General features: G+C 39.4%; 1 protein-coding gene across 1 annotated transcript in view; it reads right to left on the reverse strand.

The window, feature by feature from the left end:
* Positions 1–590: 590 nt before the first annotated feature.
* The window catches only part of FAM172A (family with sequence similarity 172, member A), a 457,566-nt gene continuing 443,589 nt past the window's right edge, over positions 591–14,567 (reverse strand). The window contains exon 11 of the mRNA XM_012644784.1: positions 591–1,253. Coding sequence (XP_012500238.1) covers positions 1,111–1,253 — 143 coding nt within the window. The 3' untranslated portion in view covers positions 591–1,110. The remainder of the gene's footprint in view (positions 1,254–14,567) is intronic.

The following is a 14,567-nucleotide window of genomic DNA, read 5'->3' on the forward strand; positions in this document are numbered from 1 at the left end:
AATCATTTTAGCCCAACTTAGTCTTTCAGAAGAAAAAGGCTCCAGCGTACATAGGTTTATTTTCCTGATGACAATAAAATATTCTATCCCTAAAAGGGCCTAACTCCAGGAAAGCTCAGAATAGCTCTTCTAGTAAGGATTAACAACAAATTTTCTCCACATTAAGATTTAAACAGCAAAACTTAAGTGTGTTATCTAAATTACAATGACACTCAATACACATCATATATTTAAAAAGTAAAGTCAATTCTAATGATAAAGTTGGAAATTCCATGGAAAATGGGACCTTTCACACCTACCCTTAAAAGATCTGCTCATCATTATGTTTTAAACAGTCTCTTCTGAAATTAGAGACTCGGGTAAAATTTCGCAATCAACTCGAGAGGATTTTCAGCAGTAGTGCGGATTTGGTACTTTATAGATTTTTACGCAAAGTTCTTTTGGTCTCGAAATGAAAATGGATCGTTAAGGAGAGAACAATTTACACTCCCCAAACTCCGTAGTACATCGTGGCATTCATGTTCTGAATTTAAATTTGACTTTTCTGTGCGTGTGGGGGGGAATTTCCTTAAAAAAAAAAAAAAAAAGGCATAAGACGCCCTCAGGGAAAAACCTAGTTAAAATGAAAGTTTGAAGTCTAGAATAAGTTTGCTCCTGTTCGGAGGCGGGGTGGGGTGGAGGGGGGGGAATGGACATGATTAAGGAGGGGGAAGCAGCAGCGGCTGCGCTGCGGCGGGCGGCAGGACCGCGCAGACACCGCGCACCCCGCAGCGCCGGCGCGGGCTCCGTCAGGGCAATTAGAGCTGCGCGGGCCGCGCGGGGCAGGGCGCTGTCAGCCTTAATCTGCGCGCTGACGGGCAGCGAGAAGCCCGAGCTCAGCCCGCAGGAAGCACGACCAGTGAACCCATATTGCTTTGACAGTTGCACTCATCTAGAAATAATGCAAAACGCTATTTAGATGTATATATCACGACCCTGTGCTCTAGGAAGAAAACAATCTAATGAGGGGCTGGGAGTCTGCTCGCCGACAACAAGCAGTTAGGAGACGCGTGGATGCATGCTCGAGTGTGGTTCCTGGCCTTCCCCTCCCCCGTCTCGCTCGCTCTCCTCTTACAGCTCTTCGTGCTTAATTCGGTGGGAGCGTCGCGTCAGAGCCGGCTTCAGGGAACTGGTCTTGGCCTCAGAGGCTTCGGTAAAGAATTTGAAAATAGACGGGAAGCTCTTCCACGAAGTTAGCTCGTGACGGTCGGTGCCTGCAAAAAACCCACAGATTCGGTTACCAGGTGGCCTCGCTCCGGGCCAGACGCAGGTGGGGGCGGCGGCAGCCAGGCCGAGCCGAGGCACAGGGCCCCCCGCCCCCTCGCGGGCTCGCGACTCCGGGCTCGCCACGCCGGGGAGGCGAGGCCCGCCAGTGCGCGGCCTCCCCAGGGCACGCCTCTACTCGAGGGTTCACTTTGCCCCCAAGGCTCAGGGCAGCGCGGACATCCGCCACGTCCTCGGGCCCGCGGCCATTCAGGGGCCTCGGGTCGCCTTCGGCCTGAGTTCCCGGCGCGGAGACGCGGCCCCGACTAGTCGCGCGGGTCGCCCGCGGCGCGGCCGGGCGCCCGGGGCCTCAGCCCCTCTGGGCCAATGGGGGCGCGCGGCGGCCGGGGCCACGCCCTCTCCCGCCTGGAAACCACCCACTTCCCCGGACCCGGCGCGCGCGGGGATTGGTTTCCCCTGCGCGCGGGATCCCGCTTCTACTCCCACCCGGAGCACCCAAGTTTCCTTGCTTCCCAAGGGAAAAAAATGGATTTTTCTTGTCTCTCCCGGAAGCTGTGCTGTTAGACATGCTTACCTCAGCCAGGTCACTGGGACCAAATCATATGGGATGCTTAGTGAAGGGCCAGATTCAGAAAAGATTATACCTACAGGTTTTAAGGAGAATTTAGAAAAGCTAAAACAATGTTTCAAAGCAGTGACTACTAAAGAGCATCTAGGCCTCTCATTTTGTCAGGAGGAATTCAACTTAAAAAATACAAGTTAGTTGTCAATTTAAGGGGTTATTTTACTACAGCTTCTTTATGTGACTGCGATTTAATACACATGTACAGTATTTTTCAAATCAAATCTACCTAGAGTTTAACACAAGCAGCAAATAATATTGATGTAGGCATAAGAATAGATGAGGAAATAGATTAATCTATTTTGACTCCTTGTGATGGCTTATAGCATTTTACTAGTAGCTTCATAACTGAACAATTTTTTGAATTAAAAAATAAAAATTACAAAGACTCTTCCATAGAAATTATGAGTGAGAATAGCTTTGAAACAGTTGAAATCTCCTCTTGGATCACTCAATTATGCAGAGAGATACTGCTTGGAAGTCTCCGGATTCAGGGCCTCTGTCTGATACTTTAACATTGTTAATGATAATTCTTTAGTCTGTAATAGTAGGTCATTGCTATGGTTACTCTACAATGGTGCAACACTTTGCTTTCCCCTTCAGCTATTCGCTGAGACCTGGTAACCACATTTGTTGCCTAGCAACAGTTTTGTGACAGTATCACAATCTGGGAGTTACAACAATAAGGATGCTATGGCTGCAGTCCGCCAGAGAGCAGAAAGCTACAGTCTGTGCATGTGACTTAGCTGTGGGACCTGGCCCTAGTAGAGAAACCCTCTCTTTATAGGGGCCCTCACAAGGATGCTCTCTATCCTCCTCTCCTCTGCAGACTGGCCTTCTGAACTTGCATTTGAAACTAAGATCCAGTATTGAAGTCATATACTTGAGAAATATCCCTCTACACTACTGCATTCAGCCTAAAAAATGAGGTCATTCCTCTATTTGCTTACTGTTTAGGGCAAAATTCATTGTTATTCAATGGGAAGGAGGGATGAGTGTTGGTTTATCCTGGTAAATCCTAAAGCCGCCTAACTGGATTTTGACAATTCTTAATAGGATTCTTGGGGAAAAAATTATATATATGCCTGCCTGCATCAATAGGTGTGAAAAATCTCAAGTTCCTTAAAATATATATAACTAGACATTTTTATTATTATAATTTTGACTTATTCAAATGACAAAGGATTCTTTTGAATTTGGAGGATTTTATATTCTCCAAACCTAAGTGAGCAGTTCTATATATGCTCAGATATGTCTACTTTAAATGATATTTTGTGGGTCTATCTAAAATGGGGACCACTTTCTGGATAGGTTTATGAAATGTCTGTCTCTGTTTCTACAGTGCTTGCTTAGTTTCAGTTCAATAATAACTACTAAATTGTACTTCAATAATAAAATATTTTAAAATCAATTGTATCTCTTCTTTTTGAAAGACCATTGGCAGATGCATACTACATGGCACACCCACCCCCAAACACAATAAGCCAAAAAAAAAAAAAAAGGTGTTAATTGTCTCTTTTCTTTCCCATTCCCCAAGCTTCCAGCCACATTTGGCATGTCCTCCATAGTGATCACACTTACACCTACTAGTGTTACCAAGGCTATGATCAATTTGTAAGCTTTCTCAGGGAATTCCTCTCATGATTCCTCCCACCCCTTGAAAACCAATTCAATCTATGAATCTAGAGGGACCTAAGGAGTCAATGGTCTGAAGCAATTTTAACTCCTTTATTTCTTCTTTCCTGGGTGACAATCTTTCTGAAGGATGAACAATTTCAATGGTGATAAAACCACTGCAAAAGCTTTTTAGTTTTCGCTTATGATGACTCTCTACTTGATTAGTCCTGGGCTGAAAAGACCAAAGTCCCTGAGATAACTGAGTACCTGAACTGGCACTCAACATTTACTCTTGCAATTTAAGAGTATAAATAATGAGAATGTGTGCTTCTGTCAGAGGAGGGAAAATTGCTAGGAGTAAAGGTAATAAGGTAGGTTAGCAACTGAATTACAGAGAATGGGGTGGAGAAGACAGAATTCTCCCTAAACTAAGGAATGGTAACATACATCATACAAAAATGTCTTTTCTAAATATTTGGAAGTGGATTTTTAATAATTAAAAAATAGCTTTTGGAACTTGGATAACTGCATGTCTATCTGGGGCTGCACAGACAAATTTTAAGAACTTGTTTGGGAACCATGTTCAAAAATTTAGGGCTAAAGTTCAATGAAAATATTTATAAATTAATATGAAAATCTATTCATGACAATGCTCAGTGAAAGGAAACTTCTGAGAGCAGCTTTCTGGTACTTAATATATATATCACTTTAGGGAACTTAAGAGGGTTGCTTTTCATTACATCAGTGCAGAAACATTAGGCCATTAAATTATTTATTCATAAAAGAATATAAAAGGTGGAAATTTAGGTTAATCAAAAAAGCAGCCATTTATTAATAAACTGCAATGATGTACTGGTAACAGGGAAACTAGTCCATTTAGCACTAACCATGTAATTTGCAGGAGATAAACATGGTTTTACAGTCAGGACCTCGACTTTTCAGTACCACAGCTTTACCCTTATCGTAAGTCCCCCATTTTAGGGACTGTGAACTTCTCACTTTTCAAACCCCATTTTCCTAATCCAGAGAGGTCCACACAATGTAAGGAATAAAGGGTTTTTCCACATTTAATATCTGCCAAGTTCTCTAGGAATGATTTCTATATCCCTTTGGATTGGCAGCCTTGTTTTAACTGGATAATTCACCTTTGGGGTGAATTCAGTTTCCCAACCTATAAAATCAATTCAGTATAGAAGTAAAATGTTAAGGATGACAGTGCATCATTACAAAAAGTACCTTTGCTCAGTCTCAATCAGTGGTTATTAATGGGGATGGTAGTGGCCTCTAGAGGCATTTTGGATATTTGTCGGGGTATTTTTGGTGGCTAAGATGATTGGAAGGTGCTATTGGCTTTCAGTGGGAGAAGGTCAGGGATGGTGGACATCCTGTAATTTGCGGGGCAGTACAGCATGATGACGAATTGTTCTGCATCCCACACGATTTTTGAATGTTCCACAGCTATTCATGTAGTCAAAAAAACCTGTTTATAATTATATAGGCTTAGAATTTAAATCTGTTTTACAAATAATCTCAAAGTACTTTTTGCATGATTTTAATATACACTGAGTTTTGCAGGAATGCAACTACCATGTAAATTGAAGGGACTGTGTACTTTATGTTTTTCAGAATATTACCAAGAGTGGTTTACCCTATGAAAAAATCTCATCATTGATGGCACCACTTCCCATGGTACTTGAGTTGCCAATAAGCACACCTGTATCAGTCTGCATTTGTAGCTGTCAAACTCATTCTATATGCATAGGACCAAGTATCTGACTACTCTATTACAGCTTCTCAGGTAGATTTGCCTGAGCACTTTAAATATTGAAATGCATATTATTTTTTATTATGAATTGCTTTTGATTCTTTCTATATGTTAAAGTGGAGCATTATGACTATTGAAGAATCTTGTAAGTAGGTAGACTATGTTATCTGTAGAATTTATTTCAGGATAGTAAAAGCAATGTATAATATTTGTTATAATAGGAGCTAATCAAGAGTCATGAATATTTGTTCAAATGAATAATTCTTTTTATTACATTAGAGACTAATTCTCCCAATAATCTGAACCCTACTCTAGCTATCTCTTTTATCCTTATACAGAGCAGAAAATACTTATTTTTCATTTATCTTATGTTTCTTCCACAAATACTGCTTGTCAATGCTGTTGTTCATTGTAAAATAACCAAAAGGCAGGGGATCTTCAAATCAAAATACTGCACTGAATATTTATCCTTGACCTATCAATTGTTTTAAAAAATTAGCAAATTTGAAAGCAGTGAACATAGTGCAAATGGTCAAAAGGATCAGAAACTTTAAATATGAAGGATGAAATTATAAATCATACAAGAAAGATCAAATTGCTAAAATGTGTCATTTGTTTCCCCAAAAGACTATATATTTAAGAAAAAGTGTCTTGTAATGGAACTGACAAAGAAGGAGGCTATATTTATGTAATGGCATTTAGAAATTAAAAACAAAGATTGAAAATTATGCTGAGTAGAATGCTCAAATAGGATAAGAGAGATGAAAACATTAATATATCTTGTCTACTTCCTTTTCTTCTTCCTGTGATGACCCCAATTCAAATGTTTCTTATAAGTCAGCCTTGTCCACACTCCTCTTCACTTGATCTTAGTTCTTAGAATTTTTTTTGGAGGGGACCAAAAATTAAGCCAAAATATGCTACTGAGTTAGCAGCCAAAATACTGATGTTTACTTTGGCAGATGTATACCATTCTGAAGCTACACCTCATTTTATGCAGTAGATGGCTTAAAAAGTTGTATGTAAATATAGTTTCTGCAAATAGAATATTTTTAAAATAAAGACGTAGGCTATGTACCTCTTCAGTGAATCTCTTAATAAAGTGAAGAATTATCTGAGAAAGCAAATAACCATTCTTCAAATGATACACACACACAAATCAGATTTGTCAGAGATAAGGTTAACTGGTAAGTAGTAGACAGACTGATGAATAGTATGAGTGTGGAGTAGCTTACCACCAAAAAGATAATTAGAAAAATTTCTTGGTCTGCTATTCACTATTTTAATTATTATGAATCACTTTATTTGACTTCAACCTAGTCTACAAAAAGGTCATGAAATACAGGCATACCTCAGAGGTATTGCAGATTTGGTTCCAGACTAACCCAATAAAGCTAATATCACAATTAGGTGAGTCACACAATTTTTTTGGTTTCCCAGAAAAATTATGTTTATGCTATACTGTAGTCTATTAAGTGTGTAATAGCATTATGTCTAAAAACACAATGTGCATACCTTAATTAAAAGTACTTTATTGTTAAAAATGCTAATGATCATCTGAGCTTCAGTAAGCTGTAACCTCGCTGGTGGAGAGTCTTGTCTTGACGTTGATGGCTGCTGACTGTCCCGGTGGTGGTTGCCCAAGGTTGAGGTGGCTGTGGCAATCTCTTAAAGTAAGACAGCAATAAAGTTTGCTGCATCATTTGACTCATCCTTTCACAAAAGATTTCTCTGTAGCATGCAACGCTGTTTGATAGCATTTTACCCACAGTGGAACTTCTTTCAAAACTGAAGTCGATCTTCTCGAACCCTGCCATTGCTTTAATCACCTAAATTTATGGAATATTCTAAATCCTTTGTTGTGTACAACCATAATGCAATGTTCATGGCATCTTCACCAGGAGTAGAATTCTGTCTCAAAAAACACCTTTCTTTGCTCATCCCTAAGAAGCAACTCCTCTTCCATTCAAGTTTTATCATGGGATTGCAAAAATTCAGTCATATCTTCAGGCTCCACTTCTGATTCTAGTTCTCTTGCCATTTACACCACATCTGCAGTTACTTCCACTGAAGTCTAGAACCCCTCAAAGTTATCCATGAGGGTTGGAATCAACTTCTTCCAAAATCCCGTTAATGTTGATATTTTGAACTTCTCCTATGAATAACAATTGTCCTTAATAGCATCTATTAATAGAATGATGACTCCTTTCCAAATGGATTTCAATTTACTTTGCCCAGATCCATCAGAGGAATCACTATCCAGGGCAGCTATAGCCTTACAAAATATATTTCTTAAATAATAAGATGTGAAAGTTGAAATTACTCCTGATCCATGGGCTGCAGAATGGATGTTGTATTAGCAGGCATGAAAACAATATTAATCTCCTTGTACATTTCCATCAAAGCTCTTGGGTGACCAGGTGCATTTTTAATGAGTAGTAGTATTTTGAAAGGAATTTTTTCTGAGCAGTAGGTCTCAACAGTGGGCTTAAAATACAGGCAGTTCCTGGGTCACAGACGACCTGACTTACGGTATTCCATACTTACAAATAGGCTTCCAAGACTCCCCATAATGCAAATTTATAATTAAATAATTAAATTAATAATTTGGGAACTGGTTTCCTGTATACATGTAAACAAACCTGCCTGGTGTAAGCTGTTCGTTACCGCAGCATCTTTATGCTAGCAGCTAGTCTCATTGTTTGTACAGTCGCTTACACACAGCATCACTTGCATCTTAACTTTTTATTTTGATTTAGTGAGTCTGTGTTTACCCTTATGAACATGCCTCCAAAGCAAAAGCCCACTGCAAGTCCAGGTGAGCCTGCAGCGAAAAGTGATTACAATGGAAACACAAATAGAAAGAGTTAAACATTTGCAGAAAGGCTCTTAAGATGCCATCATTCATTCATTGGTAAAGCATTAGGCTTCAGTTGCTCAACTGTCAGAACAATTGTAAAGGATAAAGTGAGAATAATGAAACGTGAAAGGCAGTGCTCCAGTGAAAGTATCAATTATTACTAAGCAGCATAGTGGACTGATTGTTGACATGGAAAAGTTATTACTGATTTAGTTAGAAGAGTAAAGTAAGTGTAACATTCCTATTAGCCATTCCTATTAGCATTGATGCAACACTAGGTGAGTGTTAACTTTTAATATTCTTTTTCCGAATTTCTCCTATTTCCTACCTAAACCTTTTGTATGAGTTTGTTTTTATGTTCTGTTTGTTTGAATTAAAAGAAAGAACATCATAGTTTCTGTAACTTACTACAGTATCGGGGTATTATTATTATTATAGCATTATACTGTATTATTATTGCCACATACGAGCCATTATAGTATTATTATTATTATTATCATCATCATTATTGTTTATAAAGGATTTGAGTTACAGACAAATCTGACCTAAAGATGTTCTCAGGAATGTATTTCATCTGTAACCCAGGGACCACCTGTATTCAGTAAACCATGCTGTAAACAGATGTGCTGTCATCCAGGCTTTGTTGTTCCATTTACAGAGCACAGGCAGAGTAGATAATTTTTTGTTTGTTTGTTTTGTTTTGTAGAGACGAGGTCTCACTATGCTGCTCAGGCTGCCCTTGAACTCCTGGCCTCCAGTGATCTCTCAGCTGCGGCCTCCCAAAGTGCTTGGATTACAGGTGTGAACCACCACGTCCAGATTTACCATAATTTTTAAGGGCGATAGGATTTCTGGAGTGGTAAATGAGCATTGGTTTCAACTTATAGTCATCAGGTGCATTAGCCCCTAACAAGACAGTCAGCCTCTCTCTGAAGCTTTGGAGCCAGGCAATGATTTCTCCTCTCTAGCTATGAAATTCCTAGATGGCATCTTCTTCCAATAGAAGGCTGTTTTGTCTCCATTGAAAATCTCCTGTTTGGTGTAGTCACATTCATCAATGATCTTAGCTAGATCTTCTGGATAACTTCCTGCAGCTTTCACATTAGCACTTGCTGCTTCACCTTGCATTTTTATATTATGGAGATGGTTTCTTTCCTTAAGGCTCATGAATCAACCTCTGCTAGCTTCAAACTTTTTTTCCTGCACCTTCCACACCTCTCTCAGCCTTCATAGAATTGAAGAGACTTAGGGCTTTGCTATGGATTAGGTTTTGGCTTAAGGGAATGCTGTGACTGGTTTGATCCTTCTTCCAGACCATTAAAACTTTCCCAATATCAGCATTAAGGCTGTTTTGCTTTCTTAGCATCCCTGTGTTCACTGGAGTAACACTTTTGAATTTCCTTCAAGAATTTTTCCTTTGCCTTCACGACTTGGTTAACTGGTGCAAGAGGCATAGTTTTTGGTCTGTCTCAGCTTTTGACATGCCTATCTCACTAATCTTAATCATTTCTAGCTTTTGATTTAAAGTGAGAAACAGGAGACTTTTACTTTCACTTGAACACTTAGAGGCCATCGTAGGGTTATTAATTGGCCTAATTTCAATATTATTGTGTCTCAGGGACGAGGGAGGCCAGAAGAGAGGAAGAAAGATAGGGATCAGCAGGTTGGCAGAGTGGTCAGAAGACACAACAACATTTACTTCACCATCTTCTGTGGGTGTGGTTCATGGTGCCCCAAAACAATTATAATAGTAACATCAAAGATCACAGATCATAGATCACCATAACAGATAAAATAATGAAAAAGTTGGAAATACAGTAAGAATTACCAAAATGTGACACACAGATACAAAGTGAGCACATACAGTTTTTGGAAAAATGGCAGTGATAGCCTTGTTTGATCTAAGGTTGCCACAAATCTTCAATTTGTAAAAAGTACAGTATCTGTGAAATGAAATAAATTGAAGTGCAATAAAACAATCTAGTGTAATTTCAACAATCTATGCATAATTTACATCTTAGTGTCTGGTTTAGAATAGGGACTATCACTGTTCACAAAGTCACCTTTAAATATGGAACACCATTTTTGATACCTTTGTTTCAGAGGGATAAAAACCAAGCATATGCCCCTAATTTCTCACTCTGCCTCTTCTCTGCCCCAACAAAAGAATGCATTTTTAAAGCAAAAGGTATTAAATAAACTTTGTAAGCTCCTACGATAAAGAGGGAAAGAAACTAGAAAGATATAAAACACATTAATATTAACATGATAATATGTCTATGATATTTCCAAAAGGAGAAGACTTGATTTTAAAAAATTGATCTTAACAAGGAAAAAAAGGTATGGGCAATTAGGAAGTAATGAAGACTCTGTCAATATAGCTATGTTGATAATAACAGGTAAGGGAATTCTTGAGAAAAATCTAATATATAAAAATCAGGAGGTTTGTAATATGCATTATTAAGTCCCACTGGGATTAACTAATGAACTTAGGAGCTCACCAGCATTACTTTTAGAAAGTTATAAAGAATCAGAAATATCAGAGCACTGAAAAATAATGTGTCTTCTAAAAAGAGATAAAATATAACTACTAAAACTCACTTAAAAATGAATTCTAGAGCTTCTAAGGAGAATACCATTTTTTTTTTTTTTTGAGACAGAGTCTCGCTCTGTTGCCCTGGCTAGAGTGAGGGCCGTGGCGTCAGCCTAGCTCACAGCAACCTCAAACTCCTGGGCTCAAGCGATCCTTCTGCCTCAGTCTCCTGAGTAGCTGGGACTACAAGCACACGCCACCATGCCCGGCTAATTTTTTCTATATATTTTTAGCTGTCCAGATAATTTCTTTGTATTTTTAGTAGAGACGAGGTCTCGCTCTTGCTCAGGCTGGTCTTGAACTCCTGAGCTCAAGTGATCCTCCTGCCTCGGCCTCCCAGAGTGCTAGGATTACAGGCGTGAACCAGCACACCCAGCCGAGAATATCATTTTTTTAAAAAATAAAATACAAACCTACCAGTATTTGAACAGAGAAGGGCTCCTAATGGAAACCCTCTAAGTTAGAAGGGACAAGTATGAGACTGCCCCACTGAGGGGTAGTGAATGGAGCTGGGTGGGCTGTTTACTGAGATTGTGTAAGGGAAATGCCAAGTGCAGCTCAGTAAACATGCTTCAATGCCTTGTTAAGTTACCTGTGTAAGATATGAGCAAGTTTTTTTCCATCGCCAACACTGTTAAAGCTGAGATTGTGTCAAGACCCTAAGGCAAGAAGTCAAGTTTGACCACAGATATGAGAAACAAGATGAAACAAAGACATACAACTAGCAGTGGAAACTTTTTGGTCATTTGCAGCTTCTATAGGGTAGCCTGTCCTTTCCTCTAACTCCTTTTCTGCCAAAAGTCTTTCATCTAAGGGGGTGTGCATGGTGGGGGGTGAGGTAGAGCTGGGAGTGGAGGAAGTGGGGACAGGGCAGTTTAAGACCCAGGGGACAACTCTGGGAAGTAAATTTATTCTTGAGGTATAGCAGACAGTTTGCAGCAAGCTGTGTGTCTCTGGCTTTGAACCTTGCAGACTTCTCTAATCAACCCTTTCCTAAACTGATTGAAAAAATGAATGCATTTTTGCTATACTGAACTCAGACAGCTGGTGCAGAAGTATTTTCTTTGGTTGTAATTCTTGTCTTGTATCACATACTATTCCCACTGTTGCCACAAGGCCTGGCCTCCAAGGATATATTGTTTTCCTTTAAAACTTGAGTCTATGTGTGAGCAAAAGCCCCCATTTCCAGTTTCCCTTTGTCATTTTCAAAAGTAACTTTACCAAAGGATTATAAGTAAACATAGTGATAAACAAGGGAATGCAAACAAGCATAAAATAGTTATCTCCCTAAGTACAGGTTTCTGATTCTAATATTCCCAATACATTCGATAAAGAGCTTTGCTGAGCCCTGAGTTCCTTCATTGTAAAATAACACTCTAATTTGTCAGCTTTCACTTTCCCCTAGCTCCCTTTTCTGTGTTTAGCTAGGTACCTGTGGCTGCCAGTTTGACTCTATATGTATGTGTGTGTGTGTGTGTGTGCGTGTGTGTGTGTGTCTATGTATGTGGTGGGGGGGGGAAGGGAAGGGTAAGACAAAAAATGAATTGCAAAATACTTTCCTTATTTCAAAACATACCGAAAAACCATTTACTAGTTCAAATATCTGAATCTTCTGTGGTGTTTGTGGTCTTCCTCTCTCACTTGTGGATTCTGCTCTAAAGGATGTATTTTGTGGGCAGATAGTTTTCCCAGAGTCCCTGTGATCGATTAATTCATACATTCACATTAATACACGTATTCACTGTATGCCAGGCACTGTTTCTTGGTGGAGGGGTTGCAGCGGTGAGCAAGAAATCTAAGGGCTCTGCTCTTGTAGCTTACTTGGTAGTGAGAAATGACAGAAAAAAAAAGGAAACCAATGAACTCGGTAGTTTTGGAGAATTAAGAGTACTGTGAAGAAAATACAATAGGGGATGTGAAGAGAATGAAGGAGAAGGTGGAGTGGGAAGGGGAAAAGTGGCCATCGATTTCAGCCGGATAAAGAAGACTTTTGGCCTGAGACCTGAATGGAAAGAAGAAGCCAGATGAAAGTCTGGGGGCAGAGTGCTGCAGGCAGAGTTCTGGGAGAACAAGTGCAGGGGCTCCAAGGAGGAAAGAAGTTGTCACAGTTAAGAAACTCAAAGACTGGAGTGACTAGAACATGGCGGGTGAGGGAAAAGTGGCAGAAGATGATTCAGAGAGGTGGGCAGTCCCCAGGCCATGTGAGGGCTTGCAGGCCATGGTGAAGGGATGGAATTTTATTCCAAGTGCATTGGGTGGTCTGTTTGCAGGGTTTTAAGCAGGGGAGAAATATAATCTGACTTGCATTTTAAGAGTACATTGGCTGGTATGTAGAGAATGGGTTACGCAGAATGAGAAGGAAGAATTTAAATCTTCCTGACTGCATTTACCAATTCCTCCCAACTCTACAGCATTCTCTGGAGCTCACTCTTCTACACACTTCAGAGTACAAAAATTCACTTACTGCTACTTCACATATAATAAACAAACTCAATTATATAGTAACAGTAATATGCAATAAGAATTGAAAGAGAGCCTCGTAAAATAAGTCGTTAATAAAAAATGGAATTGAACTAGAAACAACATTTTCCTAACAATTCTGCTCCTATTCTATATGCTGATACCTCTGGTTTCTCAGCCCTTAGAAGGATTGCTGTGGGGGTCCAAGGTGTTGGGATCGGGAACACACTCTGATGGCATTCCATTTCCACAAGCAGTTCAGAAGTAACTGGTGGGTTTACTCTCTAGGCAGGCTTTGCCACTGAGCTCTTCATTTCTACAGATGGACACAACATTCTCTTAGCTACTACTCTAGCTCAAACCCTCTGAGTTATCTTTGATTTTTCTCTCTCTTGCTTGCTGCCTCCTGATCCAATCGGTTAACAAATTCTGATAATTATACCTCAGAAAACTTTTTCTAATCTTTCTTCTTTTCCATTCCTCCTGCTATCTAGAGTGATCTGGATTTAGTGACCTATCATTTAGAATCCAGAAATTTCCGCCTAACTTATTTCACTGCCTTTGGTCTCTCCCCTTTTATTTTGTATTTGTTAGTTGAAAAATCTTCACATACCTCCTCAGCTCAAAATATCCAACGGTACCCCATAATATATTAAATTAGATAGAAATTCCTTAATTTGGTTTAATGCCCTCCACTCTCTGGTTCTAGCCTTTTTTTTCTGGGTTTATCATAACCTCAACTCTTCCATAAGTATCCTATATCCTCCCAGGTGTAGTTCAATTGACATTCCTTAAACCTTTTCAAATTCTTAAGACCTCTCCCTTTATTAAATATTAATATCTTCAGTTGCTTGACATATTCAGTCTTATATTTCTGTGTTTATCTCCTGTGTCTTTAAAATTATAAAGCAATGCCAGGCCCACACCTTCTAAAGCCAAATCTCAGGGACTGGACATCTGTGCTTCTAGTGATTCTGAAGTCCAGCCAGAGATGAGATTACTGTTGTAAAGTTTTTGAAGGCAGGTGTCATACTTTACTCATCTTCAATACAGATTGATAAATCTACCTTATACTGAAGTATATACTACTAGTTAAGAAATAAATTCCTCTAAAACTGGAATATGACAGTCTATAACTCTATAATTAAAGCTGAAGGAAGTAGAATGTTTTCCTTGCCCTCTCCAACAAACTGATGAGGTAGACTCAGGTGATCCACTATTCATTAGCAACTAGTTGATAAGGACTGACAGATACTCAAAGTATCTTCCAGATCTTTTTAGCTAAAATGTTGTGCTTATCTAGCAAATACAATTTATTAGCATCAAAAGAGGTTTAGGAATGTCACAACCAAAAACTCTCAGTCAAACTTTAACTGGACATAAGCTT

Source organism: Propithecus coquereli, unplaced genomic scaffold (assembly GCF_000956105.1).
Source record: "Propithecus coquereli isolate 6110/MARCELLA unplaced genomic scaffold, Pcoq_1.0 Scaffold22, whole genome shotgun sequence".
NCBI classification, from domain to species: Eukaryota; Metazoa; Chordata; class Mammalia; order Primates; family Indriidae; genus Propithecus; species Propithecus coquereli.